At 27.8% G+C, this 21758-nt stretch overlaps 1 protein-coding gene across 2 annotated transcripts in view; it reads right to left on the reverse strand.

Moving 5' to 3' along the window:
* Positions 1-1551: 1551 nt before the first annotated feature.
* Positions 1552-21758, reverse strand: part of LOC107447254 (lachesin) — a 108633-nt gene continuing 88426 nt past the window's right edge. For both annotated transcript variants that reach the window (XM_071178475.1, XM_071178474.1), the window contains exons 9-10: positions 6762-6848; positions 1552-2054 (exon numbers count right to left, since the gene is read on the reverse strand). In XM_071178475.1, the coding sequence (XP_071034576.1) occupies positions 1927-2054; positions 6762-6848 (215 nt within the window). In that variant the 3' untranslated portion in view covers positions 1552-1926. The remainder of the gene's footprint in view (positions 2055-6761; positions 6849-21758) is intronic.

The following is a 21758-nucleotide window of genomic DNA, read 5'->3' on the forward strand; positions in this document are numbered from 1 at the left end:
TCTTTGCAATGTAGTAGAAGTTGAAACTAAATCGTTTTTAATAAATGTTAAACTGTAAAATGTCATTTTTTTACATTATAGCTGTGCATTTTATTGTTTAAAAACACTTTTTTTCATCAAATGAGTGTGAATCCTAAAACAGCATTTTTATAATTCTAAATTTTGCTAGTAGGAATTCAGTCGAAATTTACACAATATAAACTTTTAATAAAATTTACAAATGATGCCTCTTCTGAAATTAAGAGCTTTAGATTGAATTTTGATATGTTAAACATGGAATAATACTTATTTTATTACATCTTAAAATATCTTTCCTTATTTTTCCAGTTGTGTTTTTAGCAGCTTGATGCTGTCGTATCTTGGAAATTTAAATTGTAAACTTTTTCTCCTCAATTTTCATTATTATTGTATTTGTATCTNTTTTAAATCTAGTTTAACTTCAATATTTTAAAAACAATATCTGATTACCGTAATCCCCAAATGTTAGTTGAATTAATGATTAGCACTAATGATTAATTCATAAATGTTTTGAAAAATTCATTTCTATTTCCTACTTACTGGTTTGACATATTTATCCAGTGTGCAATGCTGTAACTTTTTTAACCATATATACATTTTCTTTCATTATTTAATTTCTTTTTCTCTTTTCATTTAAGTTTTAGTTTGCCCAATTGACAGGATATTTTATATTTAGCACTTAATTAAGTCGTTTGAATAAAAAATATTTAAAAAATTAGGGCTGGAATTCAACAGGAAAGAGCCTATTATTTATTACATTAGATATCTGAAATACTACAACACTGAACGTAAATTTTTTATTCATTATTATACTCAATTATTAATACTCAATTATTATACTTTATTAATACTTTATTACAATTATTAATACTTTATTAATACTCAATTTTCAAAAGATATTTAGGTTAATTATATTGCATATACTTAGAATACAGTACGTAAATTAAATGTTTATATCGTACGTAAACTAACTTCCTTTTTATGTTTAGCAGAATTTCTCCTTTTTTTTTCAAGATGTGTTTGTTAATTACTTAAACATTAAATATACTGCTATCTAAAGCGGTTATGGTAAATTTTAAGTAAAACTATATGTCATTCAATAATATTATAAATTGTATAATTGAAAGCTTAATTCTTATTTATTTATATTATAAATCAAAATATCTAAAACATACTTTCTAAAATAATAATTCTGTGAATGCCATCAATTTGTTGAAAGAACTAAAGGTTAACAAGGTCCGTAAAAAAACTCTTTACAGTGTTTAATAATTCTTTACAATATAACAAATGTTAAAAATAGTTTTTCCATCATTTATTTTTAAATTTAAATTTCAGTTTTTCCAATTTGCAGGAAATTTTTAAAACTTAATTAAACAGAGTGAAAAAAATTATGAAAAATTTATTATTGAAAACTATAGCTGAGATTTATGAGGATTTTGGTTATATATCAGTTATTTGAAATATTATAACACTGACCGTAAATTCCTTATTTATCTTATTCGCATATTTTATTGTTTAACGTTTGTAAACGAATTTTTCTTCTTTTGAAACATTTTTTATAATTACATCAATAGTAATTATATAAAACAGTAATGTTAAACTCTAGGCAAAACTATATTATGTAATAGACATCATTAACTGTACCATAAGTAAAAGCTAAATTATGTGTTATACATAACATAATTTAATATGGCATTTTTCAATCTGTCTAAAACATACTTGCCGAAAATTTGAGTTATAAAAGAAGCTTCTGTTAATGCGATCAGTTTGTTGAAAAAAAAATAAATGTCAAAAATGTCCGTAAAATAACTTTTCTCTTTTATATTTTACAGAATTTTTCCCGTTTTTTTTTCGGGTAACAACTTCATCCCTTCCTGAGAATCCAGGACATAAACTGCTCTTTTCAATTCAGTAGGAGATCATCAGTTTCAACGTCAGATACTGACAGATCCAAATGACGGCAATGAAAAGTTGGTTGAAGGCAGCCATTTCTCTTTCTGTTGCTCGGTTTCCAGAACTTAGAGATGTAATGAAATCTAGAAAGAGGAAGTGTGAAAAAAAAAGAATTTTTGTAACATCTTTTTCAAACAGGTTGCATTCACATAAATTTTGACTTTATTTCGAGGAACAAAATAAAATTGGCACATATAGGCAGCAGGAAAAAGTGTTGAGTTGGAAAAAAAAGAACTAAAGATTTTTACATCAATGCGAATAAAATGGTGTTTCCTAAACACTTTAATAAATTGATAAAAAATATTATGTACGTAATGTATACACATATCGATGCTGTATATTATAATATTAAATAATAGCTGGTTATACATAACAATATTTTAAGTTGTTTTGATACGAAACAAATAAAGTACATTGAAAAGAAAACACCTGAAAAATTACGGTAAAAAGTTCCGACATTCAGTGTGTCAGTACATATTACGTAAAATTCATCTTTACCCTACGGAACAGGATATCTGATGTACTCCAAATTTCAAAGTAATATTTACTGAATCACTGTAATTCAGTAAATATCACTGTAATTCAGTAAATTAATGTATACAATTTTACTGTAAAAATGGTTTTTACAAGAAAAAGTTCTGGCACCGTGAAATCCGGTAATTTTTAACATAATTTTTCAGAAATTTTCCTCTTTGCATATAACATGTATTTTAATATCATTTATTGTAAACAGGGATGACTTTGTTAATGCAAGTTAATTTATTTTATGGTTCTTATACTTATACAGATCGAGCATTTTACAAATTTTTTTTTTCTAGTTATAAAACAAATTAGCATGAAAATTGTTAAACTGTGTAGCAGTTAACAACTAAAAGAGGAAGAAAAATATTTTAGCAAAGAAAACAAATTATTATTTATGAAAGCACCTTCTGTTTAAAAAAAAAAGTCTTCTCATCGTAGGTTGACTTTGCGTGAAGTTAATCAATGGTTTCAATTTTGAATAACAACATTTTCGGAATAACAAATTAATGAAAAAATAAAAATAAAAACTTCTTTTTAATTTCAAAATATCTTTATCATTTGCTTTTAAATTCCTTAAATAATTTTGAAAACGCAAGCACCTCATTTAATATATCAACAATCAAATTAACTAATTCCTTATTTCAATCAGCTTGGGTAGAAATTCAGTGGATTTATAAATTAATAAATATATGAAAAACCTTTATTTATAATTCAATTTCTATCTTACATTTAAAGCATCTGTCATTGGGAAAACCTCAATCAATGCGTCAAAATTTAAGTAAATAAATTCTTATTTTTACCAACTTAGGTAGAAATAAAGTGGATTTATTTAATCAAGTTTAATTCTCATTACCGAATTTCTGCCTTTTATGCAGCTAAGGATATTTCTAAAATGTATGTAGCTAGGTAATAAAATTCGTTATTAGAGATAACAAGCTACAGGCTTTTAACTGAAAATTTAAATTTTTAAATCTAGTTTAACTTCAATATTTTAAAAACAATATCTGATTACCGTAATCCCCAAATGTTAGTTGAATTAATGATTAGCACTAATGATTAATTCATAAATGTTTTGAAAAATTCATTTCTATTTCCTACTTACTGGTTTGACATATTTATCCAGTGTGCAATGCTGTAACTTTTTTAACCACAGCAAAATATGGTTCAAAATAAACATTTCTAAAGATTATGTGATGACTTTATAGTATTATGTAAATATACTTTTTATTTATTGATATGTTTTGAATAATTTTTCATGATTGATTGATTCCATCTGCATGCAAAATTTTCAACGCATGATCATAAAATATCAAGCTAACGTTACACATCAATTCTGTAAATTAAGCTTAAAAAGACCTACTAATGTTACATTTCTGTAAGGCTGAACCCCATAAAGATGAACATATAAATATAGCTATTATTTGTCATTCTTTTTATTATATTATAAATTTTAAGACTAAAAAAAATCACGAGCTTTTTATTACTAATAAAAAATAATACAGTTAGTTTCCATTCAAGTGGTGAAAAAAATTATATTTTTATCATAATTAAGAAACAAAAATAATCCCCCCCCCCACATTGGACTTACTGCTCTTTTCTCAGTATCTTTTTTTTTCATTTTTTGATAGTAACGTCATTGAGATTTCGTTATTTTTTACTTTAGACATTTTTCCTTTATCATAATTCCTTTACCATTGAAGTTAGTTGATCATTTTTAGGTTCTATTTTATATTATAAAATATAAAAAATTAAGGGTTCGAAAGCAGGAAATTTCACAATTAGAAGTATTATATTTTTGTTTTTAAATTGAAGAAAAAAATTTAAAAAAATACAAAAAGGAGAAAAAAAAATCAAAATCAAAGCTGAACACTTTCAGTTACATCAAATATCAGGGAAAAATATTTAAGTTTTCCTTTGTTTTCTATTCAATCAAAACCCATGAGATTGTTGACCACTTACTAAGAGGAAGATACTAAGCAAAAGTTCAGCAAGGAAGATTCTTTTTGAAATGTTCATATTGAACTTAGTTCAACTGTACTTTATATTACAGACTTTACTATACGTGAATACATTTATTCATGTATTCAAAGGGCTAGTCTTATTTTTTTAAGGTTGCCGATAATAACTGTATTCAAACATTTTTTAAAACAAATTCGATGGCGAGGAGAATTTAAAATTCTCTTTGCCTGTTTTAGACGACAATATGCAATATTAAGAAGCATGGAACTTTTAATCACGCTTTGTAAATTTTTTAGATTGAAAGTTTCAATGCATTTAAAATATTTTAGTTCCTCTATTAAATATATTAAGAATTCGGAAACGGATAAGACACGATGCATGTCTATACCTGTTTTCCTTTCGAAATCAAATATTCTACCTTTTGCCAATTCATTTTCATTAATAAATTCAAGATATTATTAAAATGTGGCAAAAGGGTTCAGTAAATATGCAAAAGTATTTTTAAAAAATAAGCATTATAATATCCAGTTAATACAAAGGGTTTTATCTTATATCTTGGTTACCAACAAACACTATATACAAATATATTTTTTTAAAAAAATACGCTATGGAAGAATTTCAAATTCTCCTGACCAAGTCGACTTTGATTTTATGCAACAATGAAGAAAATTAAGTATGGAAAGTTTTAATGTTTTAATAGCTATTTTTATTTTATTTTATTTAAAGTTTAAGTGCTTTGAAAATTTTATTTTATCACTTAAGAAGTTGAAAAAGGAACTAGACCATATGCATGTAAAAAACTATTTTTATTTTAAAATCAAATATTCTACCTTCCAGCAATTCATTTTTATTAATAAATTCAAGATTTTCTTAAAATGCATTCAAAAGGATTCTGGAAATATGCAAAAATGTGAAAAGGAAGAAGCAATATATTATTCAAAGTATACAAAAAGATTTTCTTTTCATTTAAATTTAGAAGAATGACAATACTAAAAATTTTTTTAATGCATTTACTATGTCTGAATTTCAAATTCTCCCATTTTTCTTTAATTTTAAAACGATAATATATATTAAGCATGAACAGTTTTAATCACGATTTTTAATTTTTTCCCTTATTAAAAGCTGCAATGCTATAAAAATACTTATTTTTGAATTAATCTTAAGTTAAAAAAGAAGAAGACCAGGTACATTTCGAAACCTATTTTAATTTTAAAATCAGATATTCTTACCTTCCTCGAATTCATTTTTAATTATAAATTCAAGATCTTTGTAAAATGCATTCAAAGGATTCTAGAAATATTCAAAAATGTATTAACGAACTAGCAATTTTTTTATGCAATGCTTGCAATGGTCTTTTCCTTTTTATTTTAGTTGTAAACAGTAACTAAATTCAAATATTTTTAAAACATGTACTATGGTAGAATTTCAAATTCTTCTCGCCTCTTTTTCTTAAACTTCAGACTATAACGCACAATATCAAGTAAACATTTTAATCCCAATTCTTTATTTGTTTACTTATAAAAGGTTTTAATGCATTAAAAATATTTTATTTCTTATAATAGTTTAAAAAACGTAAATAATTTTTTAACTCTTTTTCTTCTACTTCAGACTATAATACACAATATCAAGTAAAAATTTTAAACAAATTTTTTTTGTTTACTTATAAAAAGTTTTAATGCATTAAAAATATTTTATTTCCTATAATAGTTTAAAAAAATGTCAAAATTATTTGCAGAAGAAGTCAAAAAAGAACAACACTAAATGCGCTTAGAAGCATATTTTTACTCTAAAATTAAATATTCTACCTTCCAACAAATAATTTTAATAAATATATTCAAGATTTCGTTAAAATGTATACAAAAGAATTCTGGAAATATGCAAAAATGCTTAAATTAACATTATTCAAAGCATACAAAGAGCTTTTCTTTCAAGTTGCCAACAATGACAATGCTCAAATATTTTTTTTCCTCGCCTTCTGTTCTTCTTGACTTTCAGACTACAATATTAAGCCTGAAAGGTTTTAATCACGATTTGTTTCACTTTTTAAAAATTTCAATGCGTTAAAGTTACTTTAGTTCTCATAATAAATTTAAAAAAAAAACATTAAAATTACTGTCGGCAGAAATTAAAAACAAGACTAGATACATTTCGAAACTCATTTTTATTCTGAAATCAAATATTCCACCTTCCGCCAATTCATTTTCATTAATAAATTCAAGATGTCATTAAAATGCATTCAAAAGTGCTCTGGAAACTCGACAATTTGCTAGTTGGATGGAGGCCAAAGGAATATCACGGTCTCTACTTACTCGATATACTCTGCCTCTCCAGGTGAGAGCTTTTGGGCAAGCGACTCTCTTTGGTGTTGGTATTCCTCATTAATTCATAGCTGGCATCTAGAGGTAAAAAGAAAAGTTTTACCAGCAGAGACTGATAGCACGAGTACGAGTTATTAAACTGTTCATTCATAATAATCTTGATGAAAGAATGTTAGTTATGATAAAGGGAAGTACTCTTTTAATCTTGGTTGAGTTTTTTTATGGCTTGGCATTTTTGATGATATAAATTATGATGAAGAGAAAGTATCAAAGAGAGTTTGAAGCATAATCCTAACTTTGAAGCGTTAAAGTTCTTGAGAATTTTTTTTTAGTGTTTAGTTATGTTTAAAGGATTTAAAAGTTTTATGCAAGATGATTTTTAGAATTTTAATTAAAATTGTGCTTACTCATTAATTCTTTTTTTTATTTAATCTTTAATTTTATATTTTTTTATTCCCTCAAATTTCCCTTAAAATGTGTTACTTTATTTTATACCGATTTGTTTGTGGTCTACGGTTAAGGTATTATGCATCGTATTCTTCAAATACAATGCACAACTAATGCAAAATATCATTTAATTATGACCGTGATACTATTTTAAAAAAAGGTGTAACTTAAAATAAAGCTTGCTCAATAAATTTAACTTTAATTTATGTTTTCTTTAACTCTGAATTTAATTCTCTAGTTGAGTATGAGTCTTTAATTTCGTTACTATTATCCTTATTATTCAAATAAAATTCACGGATCAGTTAAGATATCATTATTTACTTACTACCGCACGTTTTTCCAGTATATTTTTATTTTAATGTATATTTCAGTTCTTGTAACTGGAAGACACATCCAAAAAACCATTAAATTTTGCAACCCATCTCCTACAAAACAATGTTTTTATGTTTCTTTCAGCGTTTAAGTAAACATTTTGATGATTCTTACAATTAAATATATAGATTATACCATATACGAATTATAATAAACTTTAACTTCTTTTGAGTTAAGTTGCTTTGTTTGAATTTATGATTTATTGTTAACTTGTTTGAATTTATGCTCGGGTGGTTTAGGTCTTACAATAACTCTCAAGATAAATATGAGTCCTTAATTCCAATACTATTGTCCCTATTAATGAAAGAAAATTCACGAATCATTTGATATTTCCTTCTAATGTAACTGAATTTGTGAAACGTGAAAAAAGCCTAGAAATCAATTAAATTTTACAGCCCAACTCTTATAAAATATTATTTTTAAATTTTCTCAACTCTTAGGCAAATACTGTTGTTATTTGAAGGATTCTTGCAATCAAATATTTAGTTTCTCCTATTTACGAATTATAATAAACTAAATTCAACTAGAGGTAAGCTGCTTTGTCCAAATTAATACTTCATCCAATGACAATTGCTTTTATAAATAACTAAAACCGCTTTGATGTACTTGTACGCTTGTCATTGAACCTGTAACCCCTTAAACACGTAAAAAGAACCACCTTAACTCCACTCAAAAAATTTGTTTTTTATCGAAACATTTTTCCTTTGGAATGTACTGAATAAAATGATAATATGTGTGCATTGGTTGGAGAATAATATTGTGTGAAAAAATTTATTGTTGAAGATTTTTCGTTTGCAATTATACACCGAGAAAAAATTATGCTCAAAACTACCAAAATATGGTTGAATTTACGGTGTTTCTGGTTCAATGGGAAAGCTAAAAAGCTTGGCAAGTTTTACCGAAGCGCTATGTTAATGATTTTCGTTAAATTATCTTCGGTTAACTTATTTAAGTTAATGTGGTTTTAATAACGTGTGATAAAATTCGGTAATTTTATCCATGGCTTAAAAGCCATTTATTCGGTTTTATTTAAAACTCAATTTTGAATTTTTTACTAACCGTTAGGAAATAAGAACTGTACTTTTGAAAGCCAGAATTTCCGATAAACCGCTACTATATGAACAGAAAAAAGTTCCAAATTAATGGATCAAATATCGTTATGCTTTGGTTTTATTAAACACAATCTTGTATTTTTTTCAAACACAATTGTCATGACCATACAATATGGTAATTTTACTGCAATTTCTTTCACTGAGTAAATATACATTTATTTCATACTAATTTTCGTTCTGAAAGAATATAATAAGCTACGAAAAGCTATTGTTTCCATATTTTTAAATTATTTATTCTTTTCAATATCGAGGAATAATTATAAGACTTTTGTGGCAAACACTTTTAAGTTGAGTATTTGACTGTTTAAATACTTACAAAGTGAAGCAATGAATGTAAATATAAATTAAATAATAATTAAATAATAAATAAAAAAATAAATAAAATGAAAAATGTAATTAAAATAATGTAATTTTTAAAAATAGTTTGAGAAGTAAGCACTTTTTTATTATTTATTATTAAATAATCACAAGATGCCATTCACTTAGTTTAATTAATTATTATATTGCTATATGTTTTGTTTAATTGATTTCCTTGAGAAATGCATGCATTATTTTTTAATGCAACGCAAATATTCTGATCTAACTAATAAAATATTTTTCCAAAACGACAATAAATATATATATATATATATATATATAAAAAAAAAAAACTAACTCAGTGGCGCGACAGCCCATTAAGAGGGCCAAGGCCGACTGTGCCCATCTCAGTTTTCTTGACCTTGGGCTCTGGGGTGCAGGAGCATATGTTCCGGTTAGGTGGTCAGCCGAACGCGGAACCCCCAGTGTTATATATATATATATATAAATCTTAAAAATCTAATTACCGCTATTCGTTTAGGATATTTGCAGTTTACATCCTTTCATTTAAATTTAGAGAAAGGCATTTAAAAATACATGTGTGTTCATTAACAAATTTTTGAAATGAGGTAAAAAATCTAACATTTATCTTTATCGTTGGAAACTTTACAATGTTTAAATAAAAAACTTCTCCAATTTTGTCAACAAACAGTTTTTTTTATTTTCCATTTTTTATTTTCTGGTAATTTTATTTTTTTAATTCGCTTAGAAATGTGACAGAACATCGGAAGTGTAAAAACATCTGCCTATATTGTCTCGGTTCACAGTATATATTAAAGCTCTTAAATTTGTTTCAAATTTTGTTCTATTATGTTTTTTTTTTTCCTTCTTTTTCTGGTAAATATCTCTTTAGTAATATATTTGAATCCATTTTCCATGAATTTAATTGACTTTATATCAAACTTCTTTTGGAATTGAAAAATAAACTAAGAAAGAATTTTTAAAATAAGTTTTATTATTTAATGAGTGTTTGAAAAGCACTTATAGCCAGATAACATTTCCTGAAGCTGGTGGTCAGTTTTAGTAGTTCACTTAAAAATAAATTTAATTATGCTTGAACATGTCTTCTGAATTCCATGCAATAATAAATAAATGACGCTTGCATTATGCGTTATGCGGAGTCATTTTGAAACCCTGGTCAATTTTTTCAGTTTTATTTTCGTCCCTAATAAGTTCCTAAATAAGGCAAGGTAAATGTCACTTCTATTGTGCCATTTTACTCAGAGCATTTTCAGAAAAACTTACTTATTAACAAGAACTGGCAAAAAATGTTCCACATCTTTAAACTTGTTTATAATTGTGCTATTGTTATTCATTATTTTTGTTTCTCTTTCTTTAGTTTCATTAGTTTCAAAATAGAACTTAACTGTTTTCCATGAACATAAAAAAGATAAAAAGAATATTCCTTATCAATTAAAAAGTGAAAATATTTAACTCGATCGCAAAACTGTTCAGAAATGATTAAAAAGTCATTAAAAACTAACAAGCAATTAACTCGGATTTTCAACTGTTGATTATATTTTTTGTATTATATGCAAAAACTATTTGGTTATGATTAAAGAAGGAAATTATATTTGATGTAATAATGAATTATAAAATATTTAAAATTTATGTTATTCATGAAACTTTGGCATTTGAGCCTACTTTTGCAGCTTTTGTAGAAAACGAGCTTTGGTTTTTGACAAGTTTCGAAACTAAGCAATACAACTGTCATAACAAAATAAAAAAAATTCTCCAATACGACAAATTAACAATCCTCAAACAGTATTTTGTTATTTTTAGCAATAATTTAGAATTGAAATCGTGAGATTTTCATCAAAAAGTGGGCTTGAGAATTTAATAAAATTGCTTCTTTATTCTAGTGTTGCCTCAAGGATTTTTAGAACTTTGCCGTAAAGAAATGTTTTCTGTAAATTATACTGTTATATTGATAGAGATGCCATGGTATCCTTTCCTTTTCATTCGCAAGTAGCACTAACTGAACTTTTTTCTACCGTATTTCTCCATATTTTTTATTATCAAAACATTGAAACTATTTTAAAAGGTTGGTGCATTAATAATTTTTTTGTTTTTCTAGTAAATGGGATAAATTATGCGCATTAATTTTATGAAATGATTATATTTAACAATTACAAATGAAATACTGTTAGTGCTTAGAATTAAGCATAATTTGTCGAAAATTGAACCTTATTTAATTTTTACATAACTATGTATTGTGATAATAAATCGGTCGTAGTGGAGAATAGTAGAGTTAAAAGAAATAAAGAGTTATGAGCAATACGAGTTTATATATATGTTTTAATTTTAAATACTAGTTTGAAAATTCAATTTGTATTTCTTTATATATCATCATGTTAGCTAAGATTAATCATTTTAATATTGCTCCTCAAACACATTTTTTTAACCCTATAAAATATTTGAAACAGCTCATGTATTGATTTCATTGCATTTAATTTAGTAAAATATCTGCAAAGCTCTACAAGACGTAAAAGTTAATATTCATAGTACTTCTGTATTTAATATTTCGACATGTTAAGGAAAATCAAGACACAGAGCTATGATTTTCCTTAACATATCTTTCGTCTCAAGGAATTTTTTATATTTTTAGAATCAAAATTGTAAGGTGGTTTTGAATAAATTATAGTATTGACCAAACCTCACTGATTTTTATTTATAATAACTGGTAAGTATGATAAATTCTATGAAGATTATTAATTTTAACTAACTTACTTGATTATTATTAATAATACACAGCTAATTAATATTAATAACTAAAGATTAATTTACTGAGCTCAACATTAAAAAAAAAGAAAAAAGCGGACCACCTTGAACAACTTTTTATCTAATAATAGGATCCTCACGTTTCGATACTCAAACTTGATGGTTCAAAATGGTGACCTCAAATAGGTTAATGAAATAATTAAGACGATACTTTAAACTGCGAAAATAGACACAAAAACACACTTTCTCCGAACGAACATACCTTTTTTTCAATGAATTCCCCTTAATTCAGAAGCCCAAAATAATGATGTTGCAGCAATTTGAAAAATAAGTACTTTATTTGAAGAAACATACTTTTTTTCGGATTCAAATTTCTGACCCTAATATAGAGGGTCACCTCAACCTGGGAAATATGGTCCCAATTGTTTGATCAGGAGAGCGATGCAATGTTTGGACCCCATAATGTTAATTTTATTTTTGCGTATTTCACCATGTCTCGAGAACTATTGAAGTGAATTGAAAATTTTTGCACACAATTAAAAAAATAGTTTATCCAAAGGTATTTCCATGCATTTAGTAAACATTCATTATTTTTTATCCTTTTATTTAATAATAGTCTAAAAAATTTTGAATTGCAAAAAAAAATTTTTTTTTCATCAAACACAATTGCAATTTTTACAGTTTGTGATTTAACATGGCAAAGTACAGAATTTGAGCGCAATCGGTTGAATAGCTCTTCAGAAAATCAAATTTTAAATATACGAATTTTTTTTTAACATGTGAATTTTCTAAATGCACGCCTTTAATATGTCTTCAACTAATATAAATAAGTTTAAAAAATCTTCTCAAAATTAAATATTTTAATTTATCGAAATTGCCTGTTTATAAAATGATGAAAGTTTCCAAAATTATTTGGCTTTGACCTATAATTTTCAGCAACTGGTGTTAATCTTTTCATTTTAAACTAAAAATAATTATAATATAGGTCATGTTAATGGGACATTATATAACTAGTTGTTTTTCTCTCTTTTGTCCGCATGGAAAGATTTCCATTTTAACTATTTTGCAAAGATATCCACTATATTTTCAAAATGCTCTATGCATTGAATTTTAGTAATAATTTAATATCTGCTCGGTAGTCATTGAATCATGTAAACCCTCATAAATATGAGTTCGGGACATTTCAGCTTTCTTTCCCTCTTTGTCGCGAGGCAAGATTTAAAAAAAATAATGAAAAAAAATAAAGAAAATAAATTTATCCAAATGCTCCACGTGCTGTACTACTTCCTCGCTCACCTATCGAGTGATAGCTTGAGTATCGCACAGTATATATGCTTTTGCTCAAAAAAGCAAGATCTGTCATCGTATGACAGGCAAACTTCGTAATGGTGAGATAGTATGCGGCACGAGCACCTTTTATGCGTAAAATTTCGACAGCCATTTTAGAAAGAATAGAAAATAAATCTAAATAACTAACTAATCATAACTAAGTTTTTATTCTTATAAAAACACAATATTATTCTAAATAAATGCCTGACAACCTAACATTCAACACTATTTTAATTATTATTATTATCAAATGCCACTCATTAGATTTAAACGAAAAATATGGGCTAGAAGACAATTTTCACCTGTCAGGACTCTGGATGTTGCAACTGCAGTCGCACGAGGTGAGTTAAGAATCGCTTTGGTTTAGAGAAGAGTGCATTCCAAGGTTTTCCGCTTGAAAGATTGAAAGTCATCTCACGAGAGAAGCACTTGGAAACCCCAGTAATTTAGCTAAAAGGAATCCCAAATTTCCAGAAGGTTTCTGGAGAACCAAAGATCCCTTCATGGTTAAGCATTCCGTATTCTTATTCCCCGCAATGCCTTAGTGGGAGGGACTCCACTGAAATTACACTTTATTATGAAAATTCTCGTGCAAAGTCTTGTATGCCATGACACTTGAGTTCTTGGCCTCATTATCAGAGGAAAGAGCTTGTGGTGCAGAAGGGATAACTGTTCTTTCAAAATAATCTCGTTGAATGTAAAGTTATTTGAATCGACTGTAACTCTCCGTCAAAGTCGCGAAGTTTCCAACCAGGAGACTGAAACAAAACTGCACACGAATGATTCCAGCTCCAGCGCAATCAGAAAGAGATGTACAGATATGTAACCAGTGATAAGAAGAATTACAGCAGTGGATAGTCTCCAAAGGTATCACGCGTGTTTTTTCGGAAGAAACATAGCACTTTCTCATTTTTCTGGGTTAGATCCAGCTTTACATAAATTATGACTTAAGGTTATCTGAGAAAATGAACTTCTACAACTAACTTACAGTATAGCTAATTCTTTAATATTTTTTAAATAATTGCTTAAAACAAACTGAAAAAGTAAAATATTATAGATGACTATAGTGTTTCCCATTTGAATAAGATAAATAAGTAGCTACAGGAGTATTATGAAGCATAAAATATTTAAATTAACGATGATTCAGCGCTTCGATTTCAATGTCAAGCTGACTACCTATGGGTAGTGAATTGTTTCCTTTTTGTTTGCTAGATTAGAAAGATATGAAATGCATCGTATTAACATCATTGTTGTTTTTCTAATTCGAAGCGCCATTTTCCGCTATAATTTCCTTTTGATATTTAAAACCCAAATTGTGTGAAATTCGCAGACAAATAACATTTGTTGCGAACTATCTCATTTGTTAAAGAGAAATGGATGAATGTAATAGTATAAAATAAATATTAATTAAAATGATAATTACAGTGTAGCAAATTAAAGGCGTTGAAAAGCTTTTAATTAAAAGCTTAAGTTAAGTGCATTTTTGATATTAAAAGATTAATATTTTGCTCGTGTTTAACAAATTTCGAAATTGAAATCAATTTTTATTTATCTTCTGTATATGTTTCAGGAAAGATGTTGACATGTATAGTCTACTTTTTCCCACCTTTAAAAAAAATCTAAAACGCGCTTTCTGTGGGGAAGTAGCTTAAAATTAGGACTAGTTCTTCACAAATGTTTTTGTCTATTTTTTTAAATGTTGCATTAAAAACTTTGACACTGGAAGCAATGTTTTAGGTTTGTAAGAAACCAGTTACTTATCTGGAAATTCCAAAATCAAGCAATAGAGAATGCAATTTAGCACTATTGTTTCCTTTAGAAACATACCAAAGCTTAAAAAAAATCACATTAAAAAAGCTGGAAAAGTTGTTCATGTATGTGCTAATAATTAAAACTCTATGCTCATTTCAAATTGTGCCATTAGAATGTTTTTATTTTTAAAGGAAAAGACTCTTTAGTTTGAAATTTGAATCTGTCTTCCGTGAATATAAATGAGTTTAAATAATCTTTCCTGACAATTAAAAAATAAAAGTATTCAACTCCATTATAAAGCTGTCTGTTTAGCGAATGATTAAAAGGTCATTAAAAGCTAATTAGTTGTTGACTAATGCTTTCAGCAGCTGCAACATTTTCCCAGACCTCATTGTTCGAAAATCTTGAAAGTCAAAAAAACATGGTCACACTCAGTATGTATCATACAGTTAAAAAGTTTGTCAAATTAACTTTTGTCGAAAGTCATTCACTTAAACTTCATTTCTTTTTTTCACAATTTCAGGCTTTGCGATTAAAAAAAAGATTTTTAATTTTTAGTTTCATCTAATTTGAAATGTTTATTAAAGGCTCAATAGTTTCACATTTCTGGATTTGTAACACTAATTTACTCCACGCTTTAGGCAGTTTTTGTGGGTTTTTTTTAAATGTTACAGAAATTTAAAAATTCTGTATAAATTAACCTTTGTTTCTGAAAATCCTAACTAAATTATATTTGTTAAATAAAAAAGATATTGCGTTAATAATTACTGTTAACCTAACATTTAGTCATTAACAGCAATTTTCACAAAAGTTTTTTTTTAATATTCTCATAATTTAAGATGATTTTTGTTTGATACCTGAAGGTAGTATTTTCTTATTTGCTTGAGTGTAAATATTTTTGTAAAAAGAATTATCCAAATGCATAAAATAATAAGGCAATCATTCTTTTTTAATTTTATTAGCATACTCTTTTAAAAATACCTTGTGACTGAGAAAATTTCTTATTATTTCAAAAGTTAAGGGTCCTTTTAATGTGGAAAAGGATGCTACTTTCTCCCAGTTTAACCTAAGGATGATTACATGGACACATTTATTAAGTAATTAATCTATATTTTTAAATATGTATTATTTCTCTTCTTTAATTCAAATTAGACTAATTAAAATTACTTTCCAAACTAAATATTTTGGAGATTTTTTGTTTTTATTTTTTAAGTTTAAATTTTGGAATTGCTAATAAACTAAAAATTTATAATTTTATAACTAGTCTCAATGAAACAAACTTCTGTGAATAAAATGGAAAAAAAAATTCAAAATATTAATTAGGCACGTCATAAGAGAATGGAATCCTTTCTCTATAATTTAAAAGGAATAAGGTTGTAATATTTGCTTTATTTAGTTTTCAGTTGAAGGGGACCCTTATATACACTCTCACAGATGTGAAGATTGCTACACCACGAAGGTATTACGTAAAAATGAATCCAATTTATACGAAATGTAAAGTAACACATATAACTTATTGGAATTACAAATCAATTGCGCATGTGCTGAACAAGAACCAACTCCTTTTCTGCCATTTTTTCTATGTACGACTGCAAATATACGTTGTTAGCAGTTAGTCATCTTCTGACCGCGATCATGTCTCGCCAAAAGCAGATCACCATTCCTACAAATAACATAGCTCATGTGGTTGTTGTTTCATGTCCACCTTGTCCAAGAACGTCTAGAGCAGGGCCATGATACAGTATCGCGCTAACAGCTCCTCTGGTTTATCATCATCCGCACTCTCCACAGGCAACAAAGATATCACCAGAAGAAGCTGGATATGAGAAAGGGCAAGGTGAACAGATCGTTTCCCTATTCACAAATTTCAAATGCTGGCCGATGCTGATTGTGCAGATCTTAAGCGGCCTTAGACATGTAGAGACAAAATCAGAAATCGTACGAGGCTGAATCGATGATATGTTAGAGGTTGGTATTTCATGTCAAGAATACATATCCTGCACGCAGTTTAATGCCACAGTAGCAATACTTATTTGTAGGAAATGGACATAGATGAAACATACAATGTGAAAACCTGACTGATGCGCACACTATAGCACAACAGAAAGGTACGGTAGACACCTCATCTGCATGGCTGTGACAGACAGTAAATCATTTTCTAGTGTTAAAGCATAACGTTGGAGCTCGGCTACATGTTTTTTATTGTGTTGTCTATTTCAAAGATTCGGTTCCGCCTGCTGCAGCATCAACTGCGAGCCAGTGCTTCTCTTCGCATGCTAACTTAACTCTGACACTGATTCACAGAAACCACCGATTTCAATGGGCTACGCAACGCAGTTGCAATACATTTTTTTTCGCGACGAATTTCGCTACAATATCTGGAGTACAATAATGGAAAATCTGTGACAAACTTTCGAGAGGAAACGTCAGCTCTCACAGTGTAATTTCCAGCGTCATATAATATAAACACCAAACATTATGGTATGAGGAGTTATTTGGATATAATTATCAATTTCATCAAGTGCAAATTACGGGCAACTTCAAAAGTGGTGTACTATAAAAGGATCATGCGGAGATGTAAGCTCTCTTTATTCTTCAATTCATTCCAGGTGCTTTAATTAAGCAGGATAATAACCGCGCAAATGTTTTTAAAACTACACAACGCTTTTTCAATACTCGACAGATTTCACCTTTTCCATGGTTTGCCCGGATATATCACTCATTAAGCATGTCTTGGATTTCATAGGTCGGTGACTTGCTTGTACTGCTTTTGGGGCACACAATAATACAGAGCTTTGGAGTCAAGTCAAAGCTATATGTAATGTTATTCTCCATTAATTTATTCAGAGTCCGTACAATTCAATGCCACGATGTGTAACATGATCTCATCACTCAGAATGATGGACTCACAAAGTACTGATTTCCGTCAACAATATTTTCGTTTCCTTAACATGAAAAAATTGATCGTTTATTTGTACCACTGTTAACATGTGAAATAAATTTCCCATTTTCGACAGCCCCTTCAGAGTGTTGCAAATTCCCATACGTTAGTATGTGTATATATATNATGTCAAATTGCAAAAGAAGCTAAACAAACAAACCTATTATACTTTATATTGATCGACATCTTGAACAATGTATATATATATATATATATATATATATATAGACTAGACATCTGCTAAGCACAAAAGGAACATAACAAAAATGAAATGAATTTACCTTGATGATCGCATTTATTTAAGTCCTGATTAACTCTTAAATGCAATAAAAATGCCAATATGGTATAGTAAATTATTTAATTTCATCTATATAGTAAATTATTAAATTATTCATCTTCAATTATTGTAGAACTGAAGTCGTAATAATTTAGCCATTATATGTGATTATATTCAACTAAATGTAATATATAACCTAATTGCTGCTAGCTTATATGAAATCTCATGGTATTTAGATACGCTAATTGTAGCTGTAAAATTTTCTATTAGGGAAGAAATAGTGATATGATTTTCTTTCTATTTGTTCTTATATAATATTTTAATTCTATAATTTTATAATTCTAGTATTTATATGTAGCTTGAATTTTAGATAACTTATTTAACAGTACTTGCAGCATATAGTTAGTATTTGAATCAGACAATTACATAAAATATGTAAACTAATGATATGTAAACTAATGATAGTATTGGTATACTCTTGAGAAATGCTTTCCAACATGAAGTATTATTGAAAATGGAGATTCATTGGACTTAAGTAGCTTATTTAATTCAGTAAACAAAAAAAATCAAACTCTTTTGATTCAAATATTTATTATAAAATATATTTTGAAGTTTGTGGTAGAAATATAATATCTCAAATTCCTTTCTGGAAAATGTAAAAATGGAATTCTTAAGAAAATATTGTTCCATATGCTTCTTAACTATAACTATTTTTTCCTTTTGATATAAATTTCCTCGAGTAAGGAAATAAAATGTATTATATTATTAAAAATTTATAAATCGCTATAAATATGTTCTTTTATAAGCATTCTTTTAAACAAGCTTAAGAATTTTTTTATTTTTTTTTGTTGAAAAAATGGCATTATTCAGTTCAATGAAAAAGGAAAAAAGGGTATCATAAATAAAATCATCCTTTTTTATATTTTGATAGACATAAAATAATAGAATAAATATAAGATAAGGAATTTTATTTCTACTTTATGTTGACAGCTATGAAGAATATTTTCTATGGAATGATTCTAAAAACAATAATAGTAATTTTTAAAAAAGCATTTTATAAATCTAGAATGAAGATATTTTTATTTATCTCATTGAGATAAAATATTTCAGAATATGCCTACCGATTTAATTTTGCAACTGTATGTTTTATTCAGAATTTTATTTTTAGAAAACAATAAATGTGCTTAAAGACGAAAAATACTTTTGCTGTGTCAATAATCAATAGCTTGAGTGATCTTGTAGAAAAAAATAAATGAATAGTTCTTATTTATTTTCATATTTGCAAAACATATTCTAATCTAGAGCTATAGCACGATTAAGCATAAATTTGTTGATTTATCAGCCAATAGAAAGATATGTTTTAATTATAAAACACTAAAATAATGTTATAGTTCTTCAAAATTCCTTATTTTCTGAAGTTATTGCAACCGAACCTACTTTGGATAGCTGAATTAATAGAATAAAAAGATATGAAATAATTTTACTTCATTTTTTTCAACTTAGAAATTGAGTTTTTTTTTAATAAACAAGAAGCTTTGCCCCTGCTTACTTCGCTCATCAACCCCAATAGTTGTTACTCATTCATTATTGCCTTTATTCTCGAAGATAAGTCCCAGAGTGGACTGATCGTAAAGACACGGTTCCGAGTAAAACACCGAAGTCAAGCATCACTGGTTGAGATTAGCAAGCAGTTTAGTGACCCTTTTGATCAGCTTGCATAGGTACCGAGGGTGTGCGGTATCGGTTCTCGTTAAACTGTTTAACCGTTAACTCCTCGACTTCATGAGTAGGCTGTCTAGCTACAAAAACAGGGCAGTCATCCCCTCTGCAGAGGAACAAAATTGCGATGGCATGTCTTCGGATCATCCTCAGGGATGTTTCAATTTTAACAATTGATAATTCTGAAACTAATTGTTGAAACTTACTTTTTTTTCGTCATATTTGCATAATTTTTTTTCCTTATACTTTATTTTTCTAGATATCTTTGTAATTTCATACTGAACTTTTACTCTGTATTTGCATTCTTGCTGCCTGTCGAGTGGCTCGTATTGTATTTTTCCCCAACAGGTCTAGTACTTAATAATTCTTAAACCAAGTATCGAATGTTAAACTTTTGATAACATTGTATTTTCTTTGCATTTTTTACACATTTTTGTTATTTAAAGTTTCTAAGTTTTATAGTTTTTGCGCTGCCAAGAAAAGAAAGAAAAAAATTAACGCTAAGTTGAACACCAACATCAGTGTCATCGGTGGTGTTTACGATTTTATAATATAAAGATATAGTATGTATAAAATATAATTTAATACGATCATTAAGCAGATGTTGTTTTTTGTAAAACAGCTATAAAATATTTAATTTAAAATCCATCTGTACCGTTGGCCCTAATAGCGGTGCTCCATAGCTCGTATACTCTCAAAAATGAAACTCTTACTTTTGAAAATTTAGCCATTTTTGAGCTATGCTTCGTCAATTTTGAGAATTATTTCGTTGCAAAATCAAGTGATTTGTAACAAAATGGAAAATATATGGCGAAAATGTTTCTTTAACTGGAAATCTCATCGTGTGCCTTTCGGATGAATGCTTAGCAGAATGACGAAATTTATAATGATGTCTAGACTATCGAAAATAAAGAGCGGATAAAAATCGATAGTCCTGTATGGTGGTCAAGCAGTTGGCCCCGTACCAGAAGTATGCCGGGTGCGAATCCGGCATCTGATATGGGTCTAAATCACCTCTTTGCTCTATTTGTTACTAGGGTGACATTCTGTTCAATTTATTATTAAGGTGATATTGACCCAGTTACATGGTGCCCACTATTAGGGGATTATTATAAAAGAAAGGTACATTAGGAAATGCTGATTTTTTTTCTTTTGGAAGAAAATAGAAGGACGAAATACTTCGTTACTGTGATGCCACAACCATAATTGGCATTACATATTTATTTCCTATCTTTTAAATTATCATTGATTACTTAAGCTGATTTTTATTAATAGAAGAATTATATTTAAAATAAATCACAAACTTAATCTTTTAAAATGAACATAAAATATTTACTTCTTCTCTTCTAGATCAATGCAACGGATACTTTTTTTTTATTTCATTACTAAGCATACATATTAATTCACTTTCGCCTCATATCGAAAACAAAAATCTATTTATAACTTTTTATTCTAAATTTCCAACGGTTAAATGTTTCGGTTGCATGGTTGTAATAATTCTCATACATTTGTTGGCGACTCGTGATCTCCAAGGTGTTCTTTTAAACCCAGGTTGATATGCTAGTTGGCTTTGTTTTGGCTATGATATATTATGATAATCGCCAATTTTGGATCTCCTACCCATACTTTCTATGTCCGTTACGAATAATTATATTAACTTTTTAATTTCAAATTTGTGGAGGCTGGGAGCCCTTTTGGGGCCTCCCCAGTCTCAATTTTCTAACCGTCAGAAATGATATTCTGGCTGTATGATCTCTCAATAGAGAGTATTCTGATTTCATCCCTTTAAGGGATTTCTTATTTTTTAGATGAAGAAATGGCCATTGTCTAAATCTCAAATTATGCTTAATAAAATCTAAATTTACATTCAACGATTTGTACATTATTTCCTGGAAACTCAATTGTTCAATTCATTCATTAATGGCCTAAATGAACATTCATGTACTACACTATACAACTAT

Source organism: Parasteatoda tepidariorum, chromosome 3, assembly GCF_043381705.1.
Source record: "Parasteatoda tepidariorum isolate YZ-2023 chromosome 3, CAS_Ptep_4.0, whole genome shotgun sequence".
Taxonomy (NCBI): domain Eukaryota; kingdom Metazoa; phylum Arthropoda; class Arachnida; order Araneae; family Theridiidae; genus Parasteatoda; species Parasteatoda tepidariorum.